At 34.2% G+C, this 27,801-nt stretch overlaps 1 protein-coding gene and 1 long non-coding RNA gene across 6 annotated transcripts in view; one reads left to right on the top strand and one right to left on the bottom strand.

Moving 5' to 3' along the window:
* Positions 1–312: 312 nt before the first annotated feature.
* On the bottom strand, positions 313–12,703 carry LOC117402979 (uncharacterized). Of its 2 annotated transcripts, none has more exons than XR_004544524.2 (3): positions 12,576–12,703; positions 7,907–8,017; positions 313–4,485 (listed from the first exon to the last, which is right to left on the bottom strand). It is a non-coding gene; the product is annotated as an uncharacterized LOC117402979 (long non-coding RNA). The 2 variants fall into 2 exon arrangements; XR_004544522.2 differs by having other exon boundaries at positions 313–3,321.
* Positions 10,339–27,801, top strand: part of LOC117402978 (homeobox protein Meis1) — a 71,632-nt gene continuing 54,169 nt past the window's right edge. For 2 of the 4 annotated variants that reach the window (XM_059024423.1, XM_059024424.1), the window contains exons 1-7: positions 10,339–10,996; positions 12,563–12,789; positions 14,346–14,487; positions 14,746–14,796; positions 15,472–15,522; positions 16,411–16,557; positions 25,739–25,850. In XM_059024423.1, the coding sequence (XP_058880406.1) occupies positions 10,985–10,996; positions 12,563–12,789; positions 14,346–14,487; positions 14,746–14,796; positions 15,472–15,522; positions 16,411–16,557; positions 25,739–25,850 (742 nt within the window). In that variant the 5' untranslated portion in view covers positions 10,339–10,984. The remainder of the gene's footprint in view (positions 10,997–12,562; positions 12,790–14,345; positions 14,488–14,745; positions 14,797–15,471; positions 15,523–16,410; positions 16,558–25,738; positions 25,851–27,801) is intronic. The other 2 variants (XM_034004739.3, XM_034004740.3) reach the window with 1 other exon arrangement.

The following is a 27,801-nucleotide window of genomic DNA, read 5'->3' as shown; positions in this document are numbered from 1 at the left end:
AGGGTTTAGGTTTTAAAGCATATTTAAAAAAAAAAAAAATTCTTATGCACTAATTATCTCACACATATGTTTTACCACTATACACTATACAGTTTGAGGTTCAAGTGGAAGCAAAGCCTCTATTTTATGAACAATTAAAAACAAAAAAACAAGACTTGACATGCACTCAGACTTTGAACAGGAAACTAAGTAATTTACTGTAATCTATTTACCTTTCCTAGTAATATCGTTGTTTAATGAAGCAGCTCCCAAAACTTCAGATGCAAACCTGCTTTGTATTGCCACACATGTAAATAAATTCAACCCACAAAGTGGCTGTAAGTGTATGTTAGTAATTAAAGAAGCATAATTCATTTAATTGGCTGAAATAATTTAAAAGCATATTTAAAAACATACTGCATGCATTAAAAAAAGATTAGTATCAGGTGAAAGAACTCAATATACAATGTACAAACAAAGACCGCCAAGGGAATAAAATGCTGGATGTCAGTGAACACATTTTATTAACATTATTTGCCAGAGATATTACTTTACTTCTTTTTACTTTTCACTCAACTGCAAGTTCAAACTTGGTCACATGAGGAACACAGACATGGTTGGATTCGTGTAAACCATTTGAGTGAGAAGCAGCCTCCTAGGGAGTATCAATCTATTTTCTGATAGTTAAATGACAACTGTTAATCAATTAAAAAAAAAGGTTAGGAAAGATAAACAGTTACTAAGACAGATCGTTTTGCTGTAGTGATACAAATAGGAATGTTGTGCAACTAGATTTGCACTTTGTGGCTCACTTAATGAAGTAGTGGCTCTTACACGCCTGTAATAAAATACAGGTTGTTACACAACTTAACAAAGTTTTCATGAGAAAACACAATATTAAACATCATCGTTGTGTAAGCCATGACTTTGAATGAACTGGTGCAGTGTCAGATAATACACAAATGTTGTGTAATGTATGCACAGTTGGTCAGTAAAGTACTGGGTGTATCTATTGTCACTGCTATAGTGTGCAAAGTGTATTTTCTTCCTGTGCAGTCAATGCTGTAGTGTGCATAAGTGTATGTTACTTTTTATAGACTACTGCAAATATTAAAAAATATTTAGGATTTAGCAGGCTCATATCCACAACAGTAAAACTTGAAATAATCAGGCATTCTTCCTGTTGACCTGAAATGCATTCCTTCTGATTGGCTGATGAAAGTTCAGAGGTTTCTATTGTCGAGTAGTTGACTGATTCTGCAGGTAACACCCTGAGCCGAAGGTTCATGTACTATGAGGTAGTGCCTTTGAATGAAGCATCTTGGAGGATGCGCAATTGTTTTTCTGAAATATTTTGTAACAAGATGTTTCTTACATATTCATCTTGCTCAACCTTATCTCAGTCAACAACACAGCGGAGAGTATCATTTTGTTAAATTGTGGAAAAGCATTGAGCCACATATTCCATTCTTGAAAGTCAAAAATGATGCAATTATAAAAAATAAATCAAACTGTTCAAATGTCTTGCCTGCTTTTTTACATTAATAAGTTAACCATGTAGCATTGTTTAAAATTAAGTCACTTATGCCTCTGATAATCTTTTAAATTAATGGGAGTGATGAAATTCTTCAATGACACCAGTGATTTACAAGATTACTTTTAACTAATGCGGGAAACCTTTCACTAAATAAATCACTCTTAAGAAATGACTAAAAATGAATGCTTTCTGTGCTGGGGTTTACAGTTTAATTAGAAAAACAAAAGGACAGATGCAAGTAATAATTCTCCAAACCAGATGTCATCTTTTAAAGGGGAGTGGCTTCCTTTGCACCTGGTAGAAACAGAATCAACTTTCCACCTAGATACACAAAACATCTCCAGACGTGGTTAAAAACCCAGTTGGAAAGACATTTGTTCAGTTTCAAGAACATTTGTTCAGGGGATTTGTTCTGGGGGACTTTTAAGGGCAGGTAACCAATCTAAGCAACGTGTGAATGTGGCACGACTGTCTCATCTATATTCCTCTGGACACCTTTGTAAATGAGACGTGGTGACCAGGTGACTGTCCCTGGTTGTAAAACTAATTCTGCATTACACATACCCTCATGTAAGGATAGTACAGTGTCTAAGTACAGTAGAACCTCATATTTATGAACTGGTCATTCAACCAACGCATCACTTGAAACCACAAACAGGGCTCCTAGCTACAGTATATGACATGTCAGATGCTGGGAATTTGACTAGTTTAACACAGCTCTCCAGACCTTGTATGAATTCAATACACATCATTGGTAATAGTGCAAGTTTAAGAGTTACCGACATTTCAGACTTATGAACAATCTCCAGTCCTGATGTGTCTCTAACATTGAGGTTCTACTGTATATGGGTAGATAAATACCCTGGTTGAATGAAGGGAAATCTACTTAAGAAATATTCCTTAAACAAATGAAAATATACCAATGTTATTGCTGTTTATAAATCCAGACAAATACTGCTAGCAGATAATCCAGATTGCATTTTGATATATGTATTTGGATGTTTTAAACAGTGGTTATTTTTTGTCCACATAAGTCATGTTACCAATGGGCAGATATATAGTATAAACTGGCTGTAATCTGCTGCAATACCAGAGGGGAGCCATTTTCTGTTTGGAGGTTGAGGTGAGCACAGTGCAGCAGCGGCAGTAGAAGTAGGAGGAGATTAGTTTACAGAAGAAAAGTTTGGTTTCCGGCTATTACTTTTTTCAAAATGTGTTCTATAAAATGTAGCCCAGAACTTAATGGAGAGAGAGAGAGAGAGAGAGAGAGAGAGAGAGAGAGAGAGAGAGAGAGAGAGAGAGAGAGATTTACTTCTATCAGGCTTGAAGCACTGTGTCTTTGCCAAAATCAAAACAATTAAAGCCTTGTCATAATGATGCTATGCTAATGAGTAAGAAAATGCTTTAAGGCCTTGGCTTTGTATACCTTTCCAATCTATATAAGCAACAGTGATATTAATTAAAATGAAACTAATTGTAATTTGTGTGTTTTTTATTGTTTTCTTTATTCATCATACACCATTTACTCAGATCTTACCAAGATGATTGGATCCTCCCTGTGTCCTTGCAGGAAATACATTTCTTCACACCCACGCACACTAGCCCCCTTCTCCCTCTCCCTCTTCTTCTCAGGTGCCGATCAATTAACAGTCTCCCAGGGAGGTGTGAGACTTGTTCCTGCACTTTATGATTGGCCTGCATGTGACATAGCCTCTCAATTTGGTACCAGTGCAGCTGAGTAGTTGCCTTCACTTTTCACCTCTGGGGTACATCAGTGTGCTGCAGACAGCAAATGTGGGTAGTATCTGGAAAATGGAAGCGCACGAATCCTCTGATTTTTCACACAGTTCTAATCCCATTAGCACACCTGAAATAATAGCCTCGGTGACAAATGCTCTCTTGTTTCAGATTCCTTTTTTTCAGTTCTGAGAAAGGGATTGTTAATGTCGGGTGTCTTGTGAGTTGCACATATATGAAAAGTCCTATATAAGCAATCATCCTGGAAGAAACAACACTCACACATGACAGACATTATCCAATAACTTCAGACACTAATGTGAAAATTGAGCACTAGCCTGCTTCACAAATAGAAAATAGCTTTTGCCACAGTGTATTATGAGGTGGGTTCATTTCATTCCTTTAATAAGGTATTGAACACTTTCAAGACAATGCAGTCCTTCTCTCACTCTACAATGACGTCAGTTTGTTGATTTTTCCTTATAAGACACCCCCAAAACCCCAAACATTCAGGCCACATTTGACAGCAAGAGAGAAGCAATATGAATTTGGGGCTATATATAGGCTCAAAAAATGTAACCAGTTAACTTGTCATTATTATTCAAGAGAAAAAACAAAGCATGTATTAATTGAAACAGACACTTTATTAATTAAAATTAGGAAGACTGCATTCAGTAGCCTATATAATTTACTGATATTGAGGCTGCTGGTCTGAATACAACAGAAGGTTCTGTGTAGTTTTTCCTTTTGTATGTTTTATTAAATGACAGGTAGCTCAAAATGTTTTCCAAATAGTTATCTTGTGTTTCAAGTCAACAAAAGGTGGTTTTTAAATCTCTAAACTGTTTCCATAAACACACTATCTTCCTGATTCAGAAAGTTCAAATGTTTTGTTTTCGTGACATTAGTTTTAAAAATAAATTTTTTAAAAATGTATTCATCAATGAGTGTGATTGATTTAATTTACTTTTCTACGGGTTCCAAAATGGACGGCAGGCAGCAAGCGCACTTGTCTATTTAAAAGTAGCAATGAATTCAAACGTTCTAATGCTAATAAAATTACACCCATACTCACTAGTATGTGGAAACGTTTCTAATTATCATGGAAACTGTACACTAAAAGCAGGCAGTACTCATGTATTTAACTGCATATCAAATCGACCTTTATGAGAATCTATAGACGAATATTAAATGTGATTTACATAAACTTTGTTGCTGTAGCCTGGTTTAGACTGCGTTTCCGAGAGAGAGAGAGAGAGAGAGAGAGAGAGAGAGAGAGAGAGAGAGAGAGAGAGAGAGAGAGAGAGAGTATAAGATGTGCCTGTATCAAATTTTATGTTGATATCAATAGGAACACAGTTCTTCTTGTATTTAATAACCAATAGTTATTTGCTGCTTTACTCTAAAACTACTTGATAATAAATAAGCATTTCCCTAAAAGCATTTCAATAAAAATACGTATTTAATTAATATTATTTGTGAGGTTATGCATTTTACAGTAGCCAGCATTGACAATTATGATATAAGCATCTATCTATATATTTAAACACCAATAATGCTGTAGGTGCTCTGTAGAGTCTGTGTTATATCTACACAAGGAAGAAACGACCAACTGCATCTGCTTAACTAGAAAAAAATATTTATAAAGCAAGACGTTTCTTATCTAAAAACAACTAGGCTGTAAGGTACTTTATCGAATGACTTGCTTAAGCACTTGAAGAGTTAAAGGACAGTAGATGTAACATAATAGGGCCTACTGTACTTTAATGTTATGTTATAATTTAGTTAAAAGTAACCAATAAGCATTTAAACACTCTATTAAGTGCTTTACAGACGTTAAATATCAAATGGATGAATTCCTGCTAACTAAATAATATAGCACAACAGACGGTGTATTGTTTGTGACCACATGTCTGAATCTAATGTAATACATTTGCTTTTGATCTTTTAAGCTATTGAAATACATTAACATGTATTTAGACATTAAAATTTGTGTACCGCAATCAAAATGAACTATTTTACAAATGAACTTCAAACCACATGGATTTCCGTTTCAAAAAAACGAACCATTTAGTAGTTTGGTGATTTGTATTTTGAAAGTCGGGCTTATGGTCGAAAAACAAACTAATTACAAAACGTTTATATGTTGTAATGTGACTTAAAACAGCAAAAAATTGGACTAGCTAAGGCTTTTTTTTTTTTTTTTTTTCAACTGTAACCGGTAACTTAAAAGAAAAGAACAGGTTGCATGTCTTCAGATCTGAGAAATTGTACTTCATAACCAACATAATTTATTGCATTTTGATGTCCGACAGAAAATAATATTGAATATTGATTTTCAATTGTATTGTCATTTATTTTACAAAATATTGTCTATTTTTTATTATAAATAAATCAATAACTAAATGACACCGTAGAAATGTTTTCAGACATATGTTTACTTCGTCATGAGTGAAATTAACTATATAATGTCATATCAAATCTACTGTGGGAAAAACACACAAACAAATATCATAGAAAAAAATAGATAAAAGGTATTTATAACATTATTTGTTTTACATTATTTTAAACTACAAGCTCGAAACTTACATTATTTCAAAATAGTATACAACGTTTATATCATGTATAGTAAAGGTATTACATCTAGTTTTGGTTGTTGTTAATGAGTTAAATTGCTCATGGTGTGCATATTTAATTTTTTCTACGTTTCTCCCCTCAAATACAACATACTCGTGATCTCGTGTGTTGCTGTTTCCTAAAACGCCAGTAGACGGCGCAGAAGAATAACCCTAATGGAATGTGTGCTCAAAATAAGGCATTCAAATTACCACTGCCCATTCAGTGAGATTAGTTTTATTTATTTATTTATTTATTTATTTTACAGTATTTAACACTTTTCAGTATTTAACGCTTTTAAATAATTTATTTTACCAATACAATAGCAATATATATTTTCTTTTTAAAATATATATTTATTAAAATATATAGGCTTGGTGTAAATAGTATACGTATAGCCTACTCCTACATATATATGTGTGTTTGTGTGTGTGTGTGTGTGTGCGTGTGTGTGTGTGTACTAGTTTATTTACATAGCAACTTCAAGCGTATTTTGCAGTATACATTACGATTTAAGTCGGCTATTAGTACTGTAAATGTCAAAATCAGTTTTCAAACATAACCCATGTAGTTCATATTGGGCGCTGTAACATTTTTAGTGCAGTTCCTTCACTATTTTAAACGCTGTTTTTTGTGTGAGAATGTTGTCAAGCCTAAACGCTGATCCCTGTTTGACTTCGGTACTGAACTAGCCACTCTTTGTTTTCTAAAGTCCAATAAAAACCATTCAATACACTATGCAAAATGTGTACAGCTACGAAGTGATGCAAGTGCCTTCTCTTACCATGTAGCCAGTGAGACGGTTTCTATTTTGTAAATGCATGCAGTGTCTTCCAATGCAACCTTTATAACTCACGTTCAATTAAAACATTTGGGCTAGTATTCTAGTCATCTCATTGATTATTATTATTATTATTATTATTATTATTATTAGTAGTAGTAGTAGTAGTAGTAGTAGTAGTAGTAGTAGTAGTAGTAGTAGTCGTAGTCGTAGTAGTTGTAGTCGTCGTGGTAGTACTGTAGTAATATGGTTTATCTTACTTAAACTACAGTGCTAATGGACATTATTGTTGTTATTATTATATGTATTTTGGTGTTTGATTTCTACCCCAACCGTTTTGTTGTTATTGTTGTAGTTTTTTTTGTATGTTGCTGCAACCAATACTGAATTATTTATGTAAAATAAAATATATGTCTAAAAATATATTCTATACAATGTAATACAAGTTTTTGAATAAAAAGTCATACAATATTCAACTGTGATGAATATTTTTAAGAATTTAACAAAATGATGAACACTTTGAAGAAGCACATGACAGCAACGTCAATAATTTATTACAATTATACTATAATCCCATACCCCTTGTGTATTTATTACAATTATACTATAATCCCATATCCCTCATATTATTAATCATAGATGTGTTTATGTATTTTGTGTTTTTTTTCTATAGTGTATTTCTTTCAGCGACTACCAAATTAGTTTTAATCCACCTAAAATTATATAACAATTGCAATCTTGAAGTTGCATTTAATAAAAAAAGTAATATATTTCTTACATGTTTAATATGTAATGCTTTTACAGTGTTTTAAATATTATATTCTAAGTGCTACAGCCATAATATGTTATATGTATGTTATTGAACTAGTTATATGATCTTACTTGCAAAATAACCTGTCAGTACAAGTTCAAGCTCTTCGAAAAGTCGTTAACAGTTTAGTCGAGTATGCTAACAGTTAGTGTTTATATTGCTGGTTTTAAATACGTTGTTTGATGCATCTTAATTACTTTATTGCCTTTCCATTCCAACTGCAGAGTCTCAACTGCATCAGATGTTTGCAAACTGTAAAGACGCCCTATCCTAGTTGAGAATATGGAAATAAAACTTATGTTAACACAGCATTGATCGACAGCCCATTTTACTGTCTTCCACTTATTGTTGTGAACTTTTATGAATAATAAATCTTTCATGGCATTGCAAAACCTGTCCAAATATATAACAGAACGTCAATATATGTAAAGCGTATTTTACTTACCTTTAAAGATTTGCAATATAAAAAGTATGGTTGTTGTGATTCTAGAATTCGTAAAAAAATTGCCAAGAATCCCCATCGTGTGTATTTTATCTCTCATCGCACACTGTGCACCTATATGAAAGAAATAGAAATGATTGTCCTTTTCATCTGTAATCTACAGGTTTTCCTGATGGGTTCGGGGGATTAACAGTTGTAACACATTCTTGAAAATTTGCATGAGCGATCCTTCTGCTGCTCTTCTAAAGGGATCGCTGTACCTTATGTGTGAATGTTTCATAATCTGACATGACACTCTTTCCAGCACCAAACAGCTGTGATCGATGACAGATACTCTTTCTCTAGACAAACTCCACACATCTAGTCATTGGGCCATTTCAATATATACAAATACTATGACAACAATTGCAGAGCTAATTTGCATTGGGCAGATTTAAAATCTCAAAAATAAAAATAGACCAACCGAGGAGGTAACCCTTTTTGTAATATTGTTTGTAAAATCTGTTGTCCTAGTTTTAACATCGGTGGTTTTGAAATTCATAAAGATTACACATATATAAGTTTTTTTTTTCTCTACAAAAATAAATAAAAACAAGTTTATTAGCCTATATTTTCCATTATAATAGTTAAACATACAGAGAGGGATTACAGCATATCCAGTTTTGCGTTTGTACTGCGTCGCTACGTGCATGTATAGATTTAGAAAGGGTAGTTTTCTATTGAATTATTTTACTGTAGACGGTTGTGTTCTGTTTCTAGCTCATCTTCGATAATGGAGTTGTACACATTTCCAGAAAACAATTGTGTAGATCATACTTCTATAAATACTACAGTAGATGCATTGTGTGGACTAATGGCGATTTCCTGATAAAGTAAACCCATAATACGCTTTGACCGAAAGTTAAACTAAGAAGTTACGCTTTTACTACAAATATATAAATAATGACATGCCGATACGTGCTACATACTACGGGCTTTGTAAAATAATAATAATAATAATAATAATAATAATAATAATAATAATAATAAAAAAATACTGGACACTGTTTTAAACTAGTTTCCCTTTTGGAGACGGCCCTGTAACGTTTTAAAGAAACTCTGAAGAACAACACTATAATTTCAGCCCAACTAGATATATATAACTAAAATGCATATACATCTTAACATGAATGTTTACTGATAATGTAACATTTTGTACATACATATTTGGTATTATTAACAAAACATATATCCCAGTTATATCACGCATTGTTGCTTATATCTTATCTGTAAAGAATAACTTTCCTCATAGCTGATTTTTTTTTTATTTTTTTTTTTTATAACTCCCACTGATCAGATCTCCTGTTGATCGGTCATTTGATAATTGATCATCTTTCTAGCCAATGGAAGATTTGCTTCGCTAGAGTGCATTTTGATTGGACACCACCTCCAAACTGCTGCAGTCTACTGTGACTTGGGCCAGCTCATTTTCCATTTGCTAGAGGGGTGCAAAACTAAATTCGATTTGAAATGAAACTAACCACAATGTTGCCCTTATCTAGCTAACAGTGTATATTAGCATGTTGTCAACTTTTAGTTTAAAAAGCAGAACCTATTCTAGAACATTACTGGCAATTTACCGGTAATATCTTTATTAACATCCTGTTATTTTAATATTTGTTCATGCATTTGTTTATTAATATTTTATTTATAGAAGCAAACTGAATAGAACATGGAACAAGTGAAAACTATATAGACCCGGTTAAACGTACATTATATACTACCCTAACTGGTTCATTTGTACAAATTCACACGTTTGCTAAATGGAAATAAGTACATGCTATATAGTCTACCATGAAGGAGTAATTACTTTGTTTCTTAGACTAATTTGCTTGTTCTGCAAATAGACACGTGGCATAGGAATTATGTCGGCTATTCATTTAGTTGGCTAATTATAACAATGCTATATACATTCCAAACAATGGCTTATGCATCAAAATAGCAGGCTGCACAAGTAAGATACGCATGACAGTAGCCACATGCATGCATTGTCCTTTTAACTAGTTCCAACTACATCTACAAGAAAACTTTCAGTAAATATCAAGTTATGGACTATTTCTCCCATCCTCTCTCAGGGGTGGTCAGGTTATTCACAATGAAAATCAAATAAAAAGCGTACTGAACAAAACAAAACAAAAACATGGCTAACGTTTGGAGGCTTCTATTATTTAATGCAATCGACCGATGTTCATTATTTCAGTTGACTACCAACACACGGTTGCACACGGTATCACCCAATAAAAACAGATAGCAATCTACAGTAAAATTAGTAATCGTTTGCCTGTTTTATACCCTAACCCTCAAAGCCTGACACACATTACCCCCCTCCTGTGTGAGCGAGTTGATATAGTCCATTGCATTGTGTAAGACGCGACCTGTTATGGCCACCACTACTTCCGGGTTCCAGCATTCTGGTCCAAATCCACTTCTTAGTTGCCTGTGCAACACACACACACTGTACACACACAGGGGCTGGTAGCTAGCTGCATCGATCGTGGCTCCTTTAAGACAAGCTCAGCCAGAAATATCACCCCACCTCCTCTTGATCTCATTTAGAGGCTATTGCATACAAAAATCTGCTCAGGAGTTGAGACTGATCAAAGAGAGAGCTTGATTTTTGTATGCATTTGAGTATTAACATTTAAGGTGTCCCGACCAGTGGAAGCGCACGGCGGATCATCATTCATTCACTACCTTGACAACCTCGCCTTTGATTGACAGCTGGAGTGGCAACAACCCATGAGACTTGCTAGTTTTGTTTGAGGGGCACTTTTTTTTTTTTTTTTTTTTTTGGATTTGGGAAAGAAGATTTGTTCTCTCACTTTTGCTGTCCTGGAAAAAAAAGAAGGAGCTATTTTATTATACTGAATGTGCTTCATCATTAGCTGACGTTGAGCTGAAGTGAAGATCTGGTTTGTTCGTCCACTTGAAAAGGAACGTACGGGATTTGTAAGCTAGTATTTGGAGTTTGCGGGTTTATTTTCTTTCACACTGGCCTCCTAGGAAATATATTAGAAGTTGAAGAAGGATAGAGGCAGGCCAATGGCGCAAAGGGTACGTATTTAAAACTTTCTTCAACTCAAATGTAGGATAAAATTGAAACGTGGCTGATGACAGGCACACACCACGAAAACTTTTATATATGGCACGACAGGCTGCTCTGTAATAGGTGGTATCTATTTTTCTTTTACTGGGAGTTGAATGGCAAACACTTAAAAAAAAGCAACTTCCAATAAGTAACTTTCTCAAAACTATTTGAATTACGTTTTAGAGAAAACAAAAACTTAAAAAATGTAATATAATTCGGTCTCCAGCAGAATGTACAGCTTTTCTCACGTCATGCTGCACACACTGACGGCGAGCAAGTCTGACAGACTTTTGTCTGTCAGACTTTGTTTTGATTTTTGTAAAAGTGTATAGCATATCTTCCAGGTTGTATTTACTTAATGCCAAACTGATTTATGTATCCGTATACATTACCTAATAGGAAACAGGTCATTACAAGGTTTATATAGCAAATACACGAGTACGTTCAGTTCTTAGATAGGAAAACATTTAGGCTTAAAATAAAGATTTATTGAATACTTACACAATTATGCAAGGAACAAAATCGCATTATGTAATGCTGCCAATTGTTAAAGTAAGTGTAAGACATTTAAATAAATAAATAAAAAAGAAGACCGCATCAGATCGTAATGTCAACATCGCTCTTCTTCATACCTTTTGCTCCCAGAAAGTGAGACCCCAGTTAGATCGCGTTGGCCATTCACACCTCTGCAGTTTTAGTGGATCAAAGTGCTAATTCCTTTTTCTTCTCTCACTCTCATTTAAACTATCCTAACACGCAAAGAATCACCATGAACAATTGAGCTCTACAATTAACTAGTTATTTGCAAAACGTTTAAAATATTTTGTATTTGAAATAACATTGATGTAATATTAATACAAAAAAAAAGTTTACTGTTTCAGTGTCAGTCTTTATATACAAATGATATGCCTATTAAAAATATACAAACAATATACAAAATGATGTGTTTTTTTAAAATCTCAAAACTTTTTTTTTTTTTACATTTTATAAAGCCAATCTTATTATGCCGCCCTTGTTTCAAATATATTGTAGCTATTTGCCATTTGTATGTATCTGATACGACAGTGCAACACAAATGACATATTTGACTACAAAAAAGGCCAATTTTGAACATTATAGGAATAATATTTTTTTCCGAATACTTACATTTCAAAGTTAAACAAAAATGACTAAAAGGATATTTTGAAAATGAAACATCTATCTTAATAACATGCATTTAGTATCGGTATACAATTTGGAAAATAAAGTGAATGTACTTTCACTTGCCCAAGTCCGTGCGCCAAGTTTCACTTTAATGCTTCTAAAAAAAATTAGAAACCAATTAATTAAAAAAGAGAGATTTCACTTAAACTGACTGAGCAATTATATGCAACATATAGTTCGTTTTGATTTTCTTTTTAAGAACATTTCATTAAAACATGAAGTGAAATTCTCCATACATAGAAGTTTCTCGGTGTAAAGAGCTGCTTTTGAATTTGTCTCTTCTCCCAAGTAACCATTGATTGTGACCCCATGCCTGTTTTGTTGTACAGTACGACGATTTACCTCACTATGGTGGGATGGATGGAGTAGGGATCCCAACCACCATGTATGGGGACCCTCATGCGGCCAGATCTATGCAGCCTGCCCACCATCTGAATCACGGTCCTCCGCTCCACTCGCACCAGTACCCGCACACAGCTCACACCAACGCAATGCCCCCCAGCATGGGTTCTTCTGTCAACGATGCCTTAAAAAGAGATAAAGATGCCATTTACGGGTAGGTTTAGTTGACAGCAATTTTAATATTTTATGATCAAGAAGACCATAAAATTACTTATGACTATTTCCCGATAATGTAATGGCTGTAAGGGCTCGTGTTTTATGTAGTTAAGGAATGTAGTTTAGAAAGGAATATATATATATATATATATATATATATATATATATATATATATATATATATATATATATATAGATAGATAGATAGATAGATAGATAGATAGATAGATAGATATATAGATGAGATTCAGAAATCAGCCAGATTGAATTAACCTTTTTCTTGGTGTACAGTGTGTTGATATTATGTCTTGTAAAAATGTACTGTGTATTACTTGCTTTAAACTATATATTTTTTCTTAGAAGAAACGATTAATGACTAAAGTGCCGATTAACGTTTTAAAATGAATGTGTATATATCTGATACATTATTTTTACAATTCAATCCTTAACTGAATGTTATAAGGTTTAAGGCAATAGTTTAGTCACGCTGTTATTAATATATTAAAACTGTGCACAAGAAAGATTACAAGTATGTGTTGTGGGGACAGTAATTTGAGTGGTTAGAACTTTGTTTCTAAGTTATTGTCGAATTAAGCCAACTCGTTAAACAATTCACAAATCTAAAACAAACGTAGCTATGCAAGACCTTCTTCTTCTTCTTCTTCTTCTTCTTCTTCTTCTTCTTCTTCTTCTTCTTCTTCTTCTTCCTATTTAACAACATATTGTCAGTGTACGGTATCAAAAGTAAAGTGACCCCCCTCCCCTCCCCCCTGTATTTTGGGGTATGACGCTGATAAAGTTGATCTCTACACACCTAACATGTTTTAAATGGGGATAATGCTGTGGGGATTTGTTCTCAAACATTGCTGTTTAGGAAACGGCAATCATGGGTTTAAAAATAAATAAAATAAAAACCTTAATTTCAAAATAATTGCATAGCAAGTTTAGAATATAGAATGTCTAAAACACAATTAAATGACAATTATGTAAAATAACCAAACTTGTCAGTACACATTTGTAATGGAAGTAAACCGAAGTAGTTTGTTGAAGTGGGCTTATGTTAGAGTAGGTTTACAGGTTGCCAACTGAGAAAAAAACATGCGCAGTGCCAAATAAACTCAATCATAAGTAAAGTATGATTAAAGCATGTAGATACATTGTAATATGTTACACTTATCACAGTTGCACAGCTTGTGCTACATTTAGCTATTTATAACAACTACATGAAACAATCTGGGGGATTATGATGCCAAATAAGAGAAAACAACGTAACAGTGTATGCTCAATATGGCTACTCTTATCGCAAGTGTTACCATAAAAAAAAATAATCCGAATACTTTGCTCATGCATTTTTGTAGTATAAACACTGTACGTTTTGATATCTCCAATAATGTTGTGTCTTGCATCTTTGCCTCTCGTTTCCAAATCTGGTAATTATAAACACATTATGAGATAATTGAGAGATAACCCGAAATTTATCATCCTTTAATTTGTATTTTCTGAAGTGTTTGTCCTTACCGTTCTAGTGGGCTTGACGGTTGTGTTTTCTTGCAGGCACCCGCTCTTCCCTCTTTTAGCACTGATTTTTGAGAAATGTGAATTAGCGACTTGCACGCCAAGGGAACCCGGAGTAGCAGGCGGGGACGTTTGCTCCTCAGAGTCCTTCAATGAAGATATAGCAGTATTCGCTAAACAGGTTAGGAAAATTACCCCTTTACTCCGAAATGTCTGTAACTGTTTGTTACGTTACTTTCTGTCAAAATAAACGATGCAATTTAACGGCAGATCTAGACGTGTTGATAAGCAACAGTAATGAAGTAACTAACATGCACAGTGTTTTTCTTTTATGTTTTATCATTTTCTATGAGGTTTATGCAGTTTAGATAAAGTATTAAGGTTAATTTGGGAAACTGGTATATCTGATTTTTCTAATAATTACATTTCCTTACTTTAGATACGGGCTGAAAAACCTTTATTTTCTTCAAACCCAGAACTGGATAACTTGGTAAGAATAAATATAGGTCCTGTTATATAAGATATTGAGGCTGTAGCTATTATTATTATTATTATTATTATTATTATTATTATTATTATTATTATTATTATTATTATTATTATTGTATAATCCCGTTTATATTTGGTTATTCTGTTTGAATAAACACACATCGAAATGTATAATGGTCGTTTATACTTAGGAATGTTTGATTTTATGATAACCCTCGTTGTCACCAGAGACAACCATCTCCTGTACTTATTGGGAAGCTGTCATTGCACTCAGTATCATGGCGTATTTCAATGAAATTCTCTATGTATGCAAATGTTTTTCTAATACCGGCAAGATGCAATTTTTCATTTTACAATTTGGATTTGAGAAGTATGGACGGAAATCCCTTTTCATCAAGTTGTCTTAGATTACTTTTTTTTTTAATGTCAATGGTTTGTAATATAGCTGTCTCTATTGCTATGCGGACTCCAATCAACTTTTAAAACATTAGAACACTACAAGTTAAACAACAGAATATATAAAAACACTGCTGTTTACTTTCAGTGCCACCATCTTAAATTTAAATATTTGATGTTGTGTCTGCTTAAAATTCAACGAGATTTTAGCGGGTAGCTTCCGAATTCCTGAATGTATTTTGGTATCGTGGGTGCTGATCACTGTTAACTTTCTTTGCAGATGATACAAGCCATCCAAGTATTAAGGTTTCATTTATTGGAGCTAGAGAAGGTAATTTTCACCACTGTCTTCTGTTGCAGCATGATGGTACAGTTCAGACCTATGGGGTACATTTGCATAAACGTCTTTCTTTCTGGTCTGTTGCAATTAGTGTCAAAACCAATCTTGGCGCCCATTTCTCTTCGCAGTTTAATTACAACTTAGGCTACTAAAACCAGAATCAGAAACGCCTCGATAATGTGCTCATTTTTAGTCATGTGCATTAGATTATTTTTTTGCGCTATAGTCTATAAAATACCGAAATAAACGTTTAATACTAAACATAATAGATTGGGAGAAGGACTAACATTGTTGAAAATGCATTTCCATTGTTCTGTCGCTCTGTATTTGTATCATATGCTTAGTCATGTCTTATATGTCTTTTTTCTTACTTTAAAAATAATACCATGTGTGTTCGCTTTTAACAAGGAGAGCGTGTTTACCTTTTATGGTAATTTTTGGGCATTACATACCAGTGGAGGAGGTGGCAATATCCTATTCCGATTTAATACATTTAGCTCCTCTGCGTGCACAGATTCCCTTGAAATGGGGCAATAATGAAACAACTAGACGAAATTAAACAGTTTACCTTAAATGTCACTCATGCAGGTCATCTCTCTAATGGCCACAACCCCGGGAGCAGATGAATTTTACACGGGTGTTGAATATGTTGTAGCCTGTGAATCGTCTTGTCACTGTCAATTTTCTGCGATATCTCTATTTTGCAAGAAATGAAAGTTATTCCAAATTCGGGATGTGTCTGGGGGTCTCTAGAGGATAATTGCAAAGTGCTTCCACTATTTGCAAGTTTTCATGTCAAAGGGGGGCTTTGGGTGCACTTGTCAATTTTGTTTATATCCTTTGTGATTTTTATTCTTGTCCCTGTCTTTTTATCTTTAGGTACACGAACTGTGTGACAATTTCTGCCATCGGTATATTAGCTGCTTAAAAGGAAAAATGCCCATTGACTTGGTTATAGATGACAGAGAAGGCGGATCTAAATCAGATAGTGAAGAAATCACAAGATCATCGGGAAATCATGATCAGGTATGTCAGTTCTTTTCTCTTGTAATATTACAATTTGTATTCAGATCATCGGCTGGGTCACTACTCCTTTTATTATTTGCATATGATTAAGTCCGTTTTAAATGAATTTCCATCGAAATGAACAGTTTTGAATAATGTGGCTATTATTGCTTTATTAAGGCTTGCTCCCGGAACCGACCTGGCAAGATTAGCTTGTAAACTTGACCCGCTTCGTGCCTTGCCTGTAAACTTGACCCGCTTCGTGTCGCTTTTAATTTCTTTCTTTTTTTTTTTTTTTTAAACAAAATGTAAATGTTAACTATATAGCCTAAATGATTGTAGAAAGGGAAATGAACATGTAGCTCGCACAATACGAAGGAATGTTTCCAATGAATGCAAATCTCTCATGAGTAGTCTTGGAAACAGGCTATGGGCTTTGGGCTTTAGCAAATTTTGTGCATTTTTTCCGGTGTATTCGGTTCATTACTTTGCCTTCTCAGTGCTCCCTTGCCAGTCGCTTTTAGACTTGAGCACACATTGCTAATATGAACAGCTCTTTTGCTGAAACCGCGCTTATTGTTGTTCTATACTTAAAACAGGCCTGCTCCAAAATGTATTCGCTAAAACTTATTTAAACGTTTCTTTTGGTGTAACTAAGGCGATCATATTTATTTTAGGAAAACTGGATAGCAATGTTTCTCAAAAAAAAAAAAAAAAAAATCAGTGAGTAGCTAATCCAGGGTGGCAAGCTTCTTGTTTTTAGTTAACATTGGATAAAGAGATTTGCTATGATGCATATGAAAAACAGACACACAATTGCATGTGTGTTTTTCACTGTAGGCCTATATCATTTCTGAATAAAACATTGCTGCACTGTTGGCATTTTTTTATTCTCACATTTCAAGGATATTACCGGGTTGTGTCAGATATTAGCGTAGCCTATGTACAACAGACACGTGAACAATAAAAAAACCCCGACGATTTACGCCTAGATCAATTTAATGAAGCGGTAAGGGTAAATGATTTAAATCCACGAACTTCCATCTGGTTGAGTGGTCGGTTGTAGCCATAGGTTGCTGTTCATAACGCTGTGTATGAATATTGACATGACCCATATAATAACATTACAATATAATATGATCTTACAAAGAACACATAGCTGGCGTTTAAATATGCTACTATAAAAAAGAAACGACTACACACATAATGGTTTATGCTTTTGTAGTTCATAAAATAACAGATACATATGTTTTAGAGGTTAGAATCCCTTATCTATGTATGCTTAACGGCAGACAAAACTCACCAACCGGAGATAGAAATAGACTTCTTGAGTACTCTGGGGTGCGTAGGTATATAAAGCTATTTAAGCAAATTACATTTTGCTAGGAGGCACCAGTGGAATCAAACCTTTAATTGACTTTAAAATGAAGATACATAGCCAAATTTCCCCAAACGAAACATACTTTTACAACTGAAAAAGATATAACTCTCCCAACTGTGAACTTGTAAAACTATGGTATATGTTTAAACATATTAAGAACGCTTTGGTGGTATCTTAAGTTACACAAGGAATACGAATTGGTTAATTTGGGGTTTATGCTGTGTAAACTTAATTGATATTGAGCTTAATTCGAATTCCTTCTAGTAATATGTTTTGTAATAATATTTTAAAACGTAAGATGTAATATCAGCTGTGATTTTGTATGTTTTCCATATGTATGTTTAATATATGCACTTGGGCATAAAGTTGAATTGCAATGGGAAAAAATCAGTTCTTTGTGCAAATTCTAACAATGTTAACAAGAGGGAGAACGGGGGCTCATGTATTCATAAACCAATTTATTCAAGCACAGTTGACTATAATATATATATGAAAACCCTGCCACTGAAAATACAGTGTGTTTTATTGGATTTCCTAATCTCTCGGTCACATGATACTGTAGATAAGAATCGAACTGAGGGGCCTGTTCTGTTTGTTTAAAATAATGCCCCACCATGTTTTAATAAAGTACAGTGCGGTATGTAACCCTGGGAGGTTATGTGTAGGCAGAGACACGACTCCTCCCAATGAAAAGAGCATAATAGCTTTAAGGTGAAAATACCAGAGTCTCTCAATTTGCTCATGAATGTGGCCCATCCAGTTTGAAACCACGTTGTGTACAGCCTAGGCTGTGCTGATAAATTCAAATCCCCCTCAGGTGTTATGTGAACTGGAGTGACTGGTTATCTAATTAACCCTTTCACTCTTTAGTTCGTCGAGTATGAGATCACTGACGATTTTGGTCTGAAGGAGAAAAATATTGCAACTGTTTCTGGTTGTGCAGAGTAAAATAAATAAATAAAAAACCCTGCTTGTACACAAAACGAATTTGTTTAAAACGGTTTGAATCCGAATCAAATTGGATAAAAGTGTATAGGGCGTGTGATAATGCAAACGAAAGAAAAAAACGGCAATATTCTTTCAAATAGAAGACAATGTTTTTAGGCATGGCTTCTAAATGAAGGGGCCCCCGTGCGGGATTCCTTTTACAAAACCCAGAAGCAGTCGCTTCACTTAGCCACATTATGCAGCCTACTTCTAGCCAGTGAGGTCAGTATGGCGTTCCCAAGTACAGTAGTTATTGTGAGTGAACCCTTGACTAATGCATTAGTGCTGTGGTTAAGTCTTAGCTCGACTCTGTGCACAACTTGCGTGAAACTCGCACATCAGCAAAGCAGAGCGTGTGTGGAGAAATTCTGCCTTTACCTTGAAAAAATAAGGATTATAATCAGATGCTGAGTGAGACGTCATCTGAGTTTTGTTTGGTGTTTCGGTAAAGGTGTTTTTACAGCATTGTGTTTATTTTATTCGACTGTATCTTGTTAAGAACCTGGAAGTAAATCGTATTTTAATTAAATCGACATTTCTGGTGTTGCTGGGCTATGTATTGTTTGAATAATACGCAGTGTCCCGAGTCTAGATGTACGACTAGCATGCATAAGTGGGCCTGGAACTATAAACACTTTGTTTCGTTTTTACTACCCTGTTGCTGTGCCTTGTGTTATTTATCAATCTGTTTCTCCTCTAAACGTGGACGTTTTTAAAGCTTTCAGACCCATGGCTTTACACAAAAGAAACTCGTGGTGTGTTGGCGTGTTTTTCATTTACTACTTACGCATGGTGAAAATCACAGAAGCAAAAACCTAGCCTAAAAAGTGAACTATTATTATTATTATTATTATTATTATTATTATTATTATTATTATTATTATCATCCTCAAAATGTTGCATGGTTTTATTTACTGAAAAAAACGTATTGGAAAGTTTCAATATTTTATTCTGTCTGCAACACTCATTATAATTTTATAAAGCAGTCTGCAAGAAAACAAGGCCTAGTATTTTGTTTCATACTAGGTAATATACAATTGATATATAATGATTTTTCAAAGTGAAATAATTAGAATATTTATATTTGATTACGTATATTATTAGTATTATTGTTTACATATTTGTTGTTAAGTAGAAGTTGTGCTGTAAGCCTATAATTCAACAATATTTGATTCACTGACAGGGAATTGTTCAAGGGTAGTAATCTGGCAGTACTGCATCATTCATTTTGTAGCTGTCACTTTTTAGATTATGATATCTGTCATTTTTTATAGGTGTTGGTGTCAATATGAATCTGTTTCTTAAGGTGCTCTGTAATTTAGTAATATTTTCCCTATAGCATTATACAAATGTGTTAGCAGCACTGAAGTATATAAATGGATGCATGACAGTTCACGCAGTTTAATGACCTGTAGAAATCCAGTACCAAGAGATCATATTGGAGTTGCTTTATGCAAAAAACAAGACACAGATTTAAAAACTGCATTTTTCATGCAATATTTACAGATCAAATAGCATACTAAGCTGTATTTACCATTTTAATATACAACTTATTTATGCACAATCTTTATTTCTTTTTTTTCAAAGTTAAGGGAATGGTAACTGTATTCAGCAATTCAGGAAGTTAATAGAAAAACCACTGTTTAACAAAGGCAGTGCTTCGTTGAAATTAACAGATTTTGCTGTGTTTGGGATGTCACCAGATAACCTGGTTTCAATGAACTTACTCAACAAGTGACAGCTACTTGTTTTTTGGTGCTCCCACTGTTTGGGGACTAACAGCAAGTGGTAATTTGGATTAGTCTGAAAATATGTGTTTATTACATCAAACATGCACACAAAATTTAAGAGGCCAAAGACATGTGGGTATTTTGCCTTAGTTTTGCTGTATTCAGAAAAGCAAACTTGTATCAAATAGAACTAGTACCATTCAATACAGTGTAGCAGCTTGAACAGCATTTATTTATGTGGATTAGTAACTAATATGCTGTTAATTTAAGATATATTAGCAAAGTAATACCTTCTTTAAAAAAAAAAGCCCAAACTCAATATCTGTCCCTGAGATTGTTTCTTGTTTTTTTAATTTTCCTAAACCAATTATTGTCCAGAACTCCTCAATAATGAAAGAAATAATTGGTTTATGAGAAGGCTAAACATTTTGAACAATAGGCAGTGGCAACAGTGGGGAGCATAATAAACAGCTGCTAACAAGGGGAGAACAATGCTTCATGAGAAAAAGGGTAATGTATGAAAAACAAGATACAGTTTGTTTAGACTGATTCATTTTACTCAGCAGCACATTGCGTTTCTGATATTTTGATTAGCTGTAGTTTATGTAATTAAGTATTTTCTTTACATACTCAAGGTTTAGAAACACATTTTTGGCCGCCTTTACAAACTGTGATTTCTAGGAATGATATAGTTGTATTGAAATGACTTCAAAAAATAGTTATTTAATATATATATTTTAAATATATATATATATATATATATATATATATATATATATATATATATATATATATATATATATCTCTCTATAGTTCTACAACGGCCAGTTTAATATTAATATCTGTGTTATTTTCTCAAAGTTAGTAAATCTAACTTTGGTCCGCAAGTAACCGTAATGGTCCAGGTTTTTGTTTTAACCAGTCCTTCATTTTTATTTCTTGAATTTGTATTGCAGTCTGGGGATTAGCACTGACTGAAGCGCAATCATCTTCACACTGTTTAAAGTCTCAGAGGTTGCCTATATGTGCTGCTGTCCTATGTGCATTAGAAAACAATTCATAATTAAAACAACTATTTTGCTCCTGGTTAAAACAAAAACCTGGACTGTTAAGGGTACTTGTGGATCAGGGTTGAAAACCTAAATAGTTAGTAACTTAAATGCCTAAGGAAATGACAATGGGGATTTCCACTGTGTTTTAGACCAATACCTGAGTAGTCAATTATGTAAATGATTAATTAAGTAGAACATATAATTAACTAAAAGGCATTCACCAAATTACCTTACCAGCTTGGAAACCCAAGAAAATGCAGTAGGGATTTTGGTGTTTCGATTCTAAATAGAATGAAAGAAGTTGTGTTTGATATGCCTTTCAATGATTTTTTTTTTCTGCATGACCATTGTTTGATTTTTATCAGGGTCTTTTTTAAATCTGACATCAACTATACCAAATGTGGCAAAGGTGCTCTAAACACATGTACAAAAAGTCATTTTCAACTTGTCTAAAGAGCTACTGATTGCACTTGCAGGTGTCTGCTTATCGGTTTTAGTATGCTTATTGTATGTCTCTATGGAAGAAATACGCAAACAAACAAGTGTTTATGATAAAATGTTTTAGCAGAATGAGACAACATACAATATAAGTAGAGCTTCTGATTTTCGGTTTTAACTGATAAAACCCGATAAAACACCCCCGATACAAAAAAAAAAAATGAAATTGGTAGATAGCCTATAAACACCGAAAAAACTGTGGAAATGGTTAATCAATTCCTGTTGACTTTACCCTTTTCCCATTAAAACATAAAACCTACTACAAAAATAATAATAAATACATTTCCAAGTGCTGCTGGGCAATGTCCCGCCTTCCTGACTTGCATCTATCATTGATTCGTTCTCAATACTTTAAACCCGCCCCAACTACTGAATGACAGCACATTTCTATTGGAGACTCCGCTTGCGAGATTTAAAACGAGATTACAATCAGGATGGAGGCTTGTTAGCGGGATTTAAAGCTGTATTACAGTTAAGATACAGAGGATTTAAAAAAGAATTGTGGAGAAATGTACAAAATTGCCTACACACAAATCCCCCAGAAGAATGTGCCCCTGGGATTCCGTTGTGGAAGACAGCAATGGAAAGAAGGTACAACTTAAGTGTGCAAGTACTGTTGGGTTACTACTATATATATTTTGACAGAAAAAAAAACAACGCTCAAGCATTTTGGAAAGTAACCGAAAACACTAATTTCATACAGTATATAAAAAACAAAAGCCCCGAAAAAAAAAAAGATTTATATATATTCGAAAATAGCTAAAATAAACACTGAAAAATACAATTAATAAAACCCGAAAAACAGAAGCCCTAAATATAACATATTTAGATTACATGTCAATATTTAACAGTACCTTTCATTTGAAAATAGTGTTATAATATAGCACAGTTATAGTACAAAATAGTACGTACTTTAAAGAAGCTAAGATGTGGACATAAGAAAGGTCCATTTATGTTTATGGGACAGTAGCAGTGGTTAATATATAGATAGATAGATAGATAGATAGATAGATTTGAATATTTCATGACTGTTACATTTTATTTCATTATAAAAGAATTGGGAATCCAACATTTCTTGCATGAGTGCCTGTATAATATGGAGATAGCTGTGAGAAAAAGGGAGCCCAGCATCTAAGACCCAACACAATGAAAATGCAATGACTTGGAATGCCTCACAGATCATAGCGGAATCAGAATTTCCAGCAAGGAAAATCTTTTCATGGTGAATTAAGTGGTGGAGGAAGAAAATGGTGATGAAAAAAAAGGTAGGCTCAGATCACAAACACTGGACTCACAGCTCAGCGCTGAAGATTTAAGAACCTTAGCTAAAGCTATGCAGAATAGAATGTGGAAAATTGAATTTACTAAACAATTAAGCATTGAATTAATCTACATCCTGCACTCTAGAAAAAAAGCGGAAGGGGTGGGGGAAGGGGGTTGGAGAAAAAAAGCTGAATAAATGAGTGGGAGCTCATTAAGGAATAGTGAATATATATCAGCTATGGTGTTGTGTTGAGTTGGACAGTTTCCTCTGCACTGTGACATAATTCTTCAGTTCTAAACTATGTATAATAGTCATAGTTTTTTGCCGTGGCTGAAAGTGTTATTCCATTTTATGTCATATTATCTTAGTGTTTTCTATTAATTATAAGTTAGATCACAAGTCAACAGGAGAAGTGAGGGGCATTATAAATAGAATGTGCCCAGGAGATGTCACTCCAAGGGTCTGATGCATCCCGGAACTCCCATGGGCCCCTGCAACCTCCCACATGCCTTGCTGGTCTTTTGTTCAATTACAGTTAATGCAATATTTTGCCATTTTCTTCTTCTAATTATATTTTCAAGTGGGATTTGTAGCACATAGAAAAACATCCTTTTACATGTTGAGGCACCAGGGCTTTGTGCCTGGTATTGTCTGTCCCTTGGGTGCTGTACCATTCTTTTTTTTTTTTGCAAAGCTCTGAATAAACAAGTCCCTTTTTTTTAAAGCTGCAATTGTAGAAACTGGAAATTTATGCTTTAACCATTTGTATTCTGAGCATGTGTTCTAGATTACCTCTTACAACACTCTTTTGGTATGCTGTATAATACACTTTTTTTGAGGGTTTTTAGCTCATGTATTTTCAGTGGCTGGCATGAAATCTGAATATGCTAAGAAGTTCTGGCCAAAATATTTCTGCTGTGTATGAATACATTTTTTGAAGGGGTGTCAGAGCTGTATGATGATGTGGAATTACTCAAACATTGTGGATTGTTAGGAGCCAATGCACCCAGATTCTTAACTTTAATTAATAAAATGAAGCCTTGGGTTATAAAAAATACACCCATTTATAATATATTTTGAAATAAATAATACTACTGTTATTACGAAAAGAAAAAAAATATCTTCCAAGTTTTAAGGTAACAAGAGCCCTATTGCCTGGCCAGAACATCCTTTCTTTGCTTTGTGTGTTCCTTTTTTCTTGTTTTTATTTGTTAAAGCTAATTAAAAAAAAGTATTTTTTTTCTGATAATAAAGGGCAGTTACAGGGAGTGGGGTTGCCTGGGTTGTTGTTGCTATTTTTTTTTTTTTTAATTTCCATTCATTTTCTTCTACACAAATGTTACTTTCCAATGCACCCAGTCATAAGAAGCAACATCTGTTTTCTGTTCAATAGTACAAGAAGGCTCTGCATGGGGCTGAGTGTACACAGCCCATGTGAACCCATTGTTGTCATCATTTCTTTTTATGCCAGTGTCTGGCCCATTTGCTACATACCATCCGGCAAACAGCTGACACATACTGGCCATTATGGACCTAAGCTTAATTGTGAATGAGTTTTCTTTTTCTAAGCTCTTTCTTATTTGGTTTCCATTATGATTTAGAGGCCTGGTAAGTCTTACCAGGCCGCTTCTCACACCATGCTCCTGTTGAGCAGCTTTGTTGAACTGCAAGGTTTCCTGATACTAAACACATAGTCAGAATCAAACAACTTGAGCTTTTATTGCATCTGTTTAATTTTTACCTGCTGACAATGGCTTGCTTCTCTGTGGTAATATACTGTGTTTTTTATTTTTATTTTTTATAATTGATGGACAGGGAATTGTTGTCTCAGAGTTAGCCACAGTGATTAGTAAGTATTAGATGGGATAAAGAAACATAAACATTACTGCTGGTCCATTATGCAGGTAGCCTGGTTATTTCACACCTGTTTGACTTGTAAAGTTCAATGGTAACCCATCTTAGCTGGGCAGGTTGACATGTATGTCTTCTTTTTTTGTCATTTTAATTTGTCAGAAAGCAAATACAATAACAAATAAGGCCATTTAAAAAAGGGATGCCTCGGATTAAGATATTTGATAGTGTTTAAGTGTTTATAGTGTAGAGCAGACTTTTATTTTTCCTGAAAATGCATATAAAGACAAGAGAAAGAGAAGAAAAAATCTGATATCTCTCCAGTGGTTTCTGTGCAAACAGTTGTTGTTCTACTATCTAATGTTACCAGGCTGCCTAAGCAGCTAAGCATCCCCTGAGTTGTGTCTGTTGGCTGAACACTTTAATTTCGTCCCCACAGACTTCATGGAACAGAGATCATGATGACACAGCATCAACACGCTCTGGTGGGACGCCGGGACCCTCCAGTGGGGGACACACATCACACAGTGGGGACAACAGCAGTGAACAAGGTAAGAAAACATGTTTTGTTTTTGGAGATCTAATAAAACGTACACCCCTAACTCTGATCTTTTGAGGGACTTTGGCCTTCTAAACATTTTCACTTGAGACTCTTGTATCATTATGGACAGTTTAGAGTGGTATAACAGTGCTCAGAAGGACTCCTATTTGTGTATTGCTACTTTAGAGTAAAGTGTTTTTTAGTGATATTGTCTATATATATATATATATATATATATATACACAACTGATATATACAGCTGATTTTTCAGACAGTATGTCTTGCTTCAACCAGATACAGTGCAGTAGGTGTTGATTTTCAAATTAGAATTGTATAAATCATTAATATTTTGGCAATGTGAAGGCCCAAACAGTTTTGTGTCATTTAGCCAGTATTAAGGCTCTGTTTACAGTACCAATGAATGCTGTGCTAGCCACAGATATTTATAAAGATGTTTCGTGGGATCCCAGTAAGTGGGATAAACCCTATAAAATGCAGATTACCCAGTGATGGCCTTTGTTAGCAGCACAGTTCTTGACCAGCAGACCTTGAGCATGGAATAGCAATGTGGAATCTGTCTTTTGCTTTTTACTAAGAATTGACATGCAGTATAAATTAACAGGAACTTTGTTGTCTTTTGGCTTCTTTTATTTTTATTTTCAAACTTGGGGATATTTAATGATTTCAAAGATTAACTAGAATAAAAAGAAAAACATACAAAAATATATAAAAGGCGTTGTTTCTTTCAAATGCTAATTCCTCTGATTTGGGCTTTATGAAATGTTATCAATAGACGCAATGTTTTCTGTCTCCTGTAAATAGTTCAAGCAAACTAGGCAAAAAGCAACGTCATTTATTATTGAAGGGAATCTCAAGGCAGTTGTTTCAGGCCTCCACAGCCAGCAGGCAGAACTGGATGAGAGGAAAAAGGACCACATTATGTTCCAGATGACTGAGCAACAATTTATATACCAGCTCTCCTTTTTACATGAAGAAGGAAAGTAATAACAGCACAGACCCAGGCATTTAGAATCAGTCAGATGCCTGATGACAAATGGGATAAGCGGGAAAGTGCCTTCTGATTGGATGTCTTAATGAGCACATTTTGTACAGAGTTTGGGTTGCAGTTCCCTTTGACCTTTGCTCTTTATTGACCAAACTGACACTTCATTTTTCACATACTTCCAATTATGGCTCAGCTTTAATGTTGCACCCGCCCCCGCCCCCCACCCCAAACCCACCCCCCCATGAAAAACAAGAGGATATTTTCATTTGAAAAAAATAAGTATTTCTGGTTGAAATTCGAAACTGCTGTCAGTTTTTACTTTCCAGATTGCCATCACATCAAAATAGAGGCAAAGTTTATTAGTATGAGACAGATAAGATATTTATCAATTATATTTTTTATTTTCAGCTGGTTCAATAAACTACACTACTGCATCATTTTTACCTATTCCCCTGTCCAGTGCTGAAATTGAACAGAGAATAAAAAGGTAGTCACCTGTGCTCTAATTATAGTGGGGTGCCCCCCCCCCCCAAAAAAATAAATAAATATATATTATTTCCCTTCATTTTCTCTTAAGGACTGTCATACCTCCCCTTGTAAAATAAAGATAGCTTTCTTACTGACCTTTATAATGTCTCCTTCTCTTCCACTTGCTTTCACTCTTGATATTATTGTGTTTCTAGTCCGCCTAACCAGGCACACCTAATACATATTGTTTCCTGGCAGTTTTCAGGCTGGTTTCTGAATGAAACTAGAAAAATAAAACACAAGACTGAAACTCCAATTTCTATCACCCCACTCACCAGTTGTTTTGCATATTAATAAAAACAATTTTTCATTCAACAATACACATTTTACAGCTGAGCACATTCAATATTTTTTTCTGTCTTGAATTCAGTTACCTCTTTTAAGTTTACATTTATCCCCAATTCATTTTTTTTTTCATTTGTTGCTT

This window comes from Acipenser ruthenus, chromosome 5, assembly GCF_902713425.1.
Source record: "Acipenser ruthenus chromosome 5, fAciRut3.2 maternal haplotype, whole genome shotgun sequence".
Classification (NCBI taxonomy): domain Eukaryota; kingdom Metazoa; phylum Chordata; class Actinopteri; order Acipenseriformes; family Acipenseridae; genus Acipenser; species Acipenser ruthenus.
The sequence above is the reverse complement of the archived record's forward strand: the minus strand, read 5'-3'. Positions and strand labels throughout refer to the sequence as shown.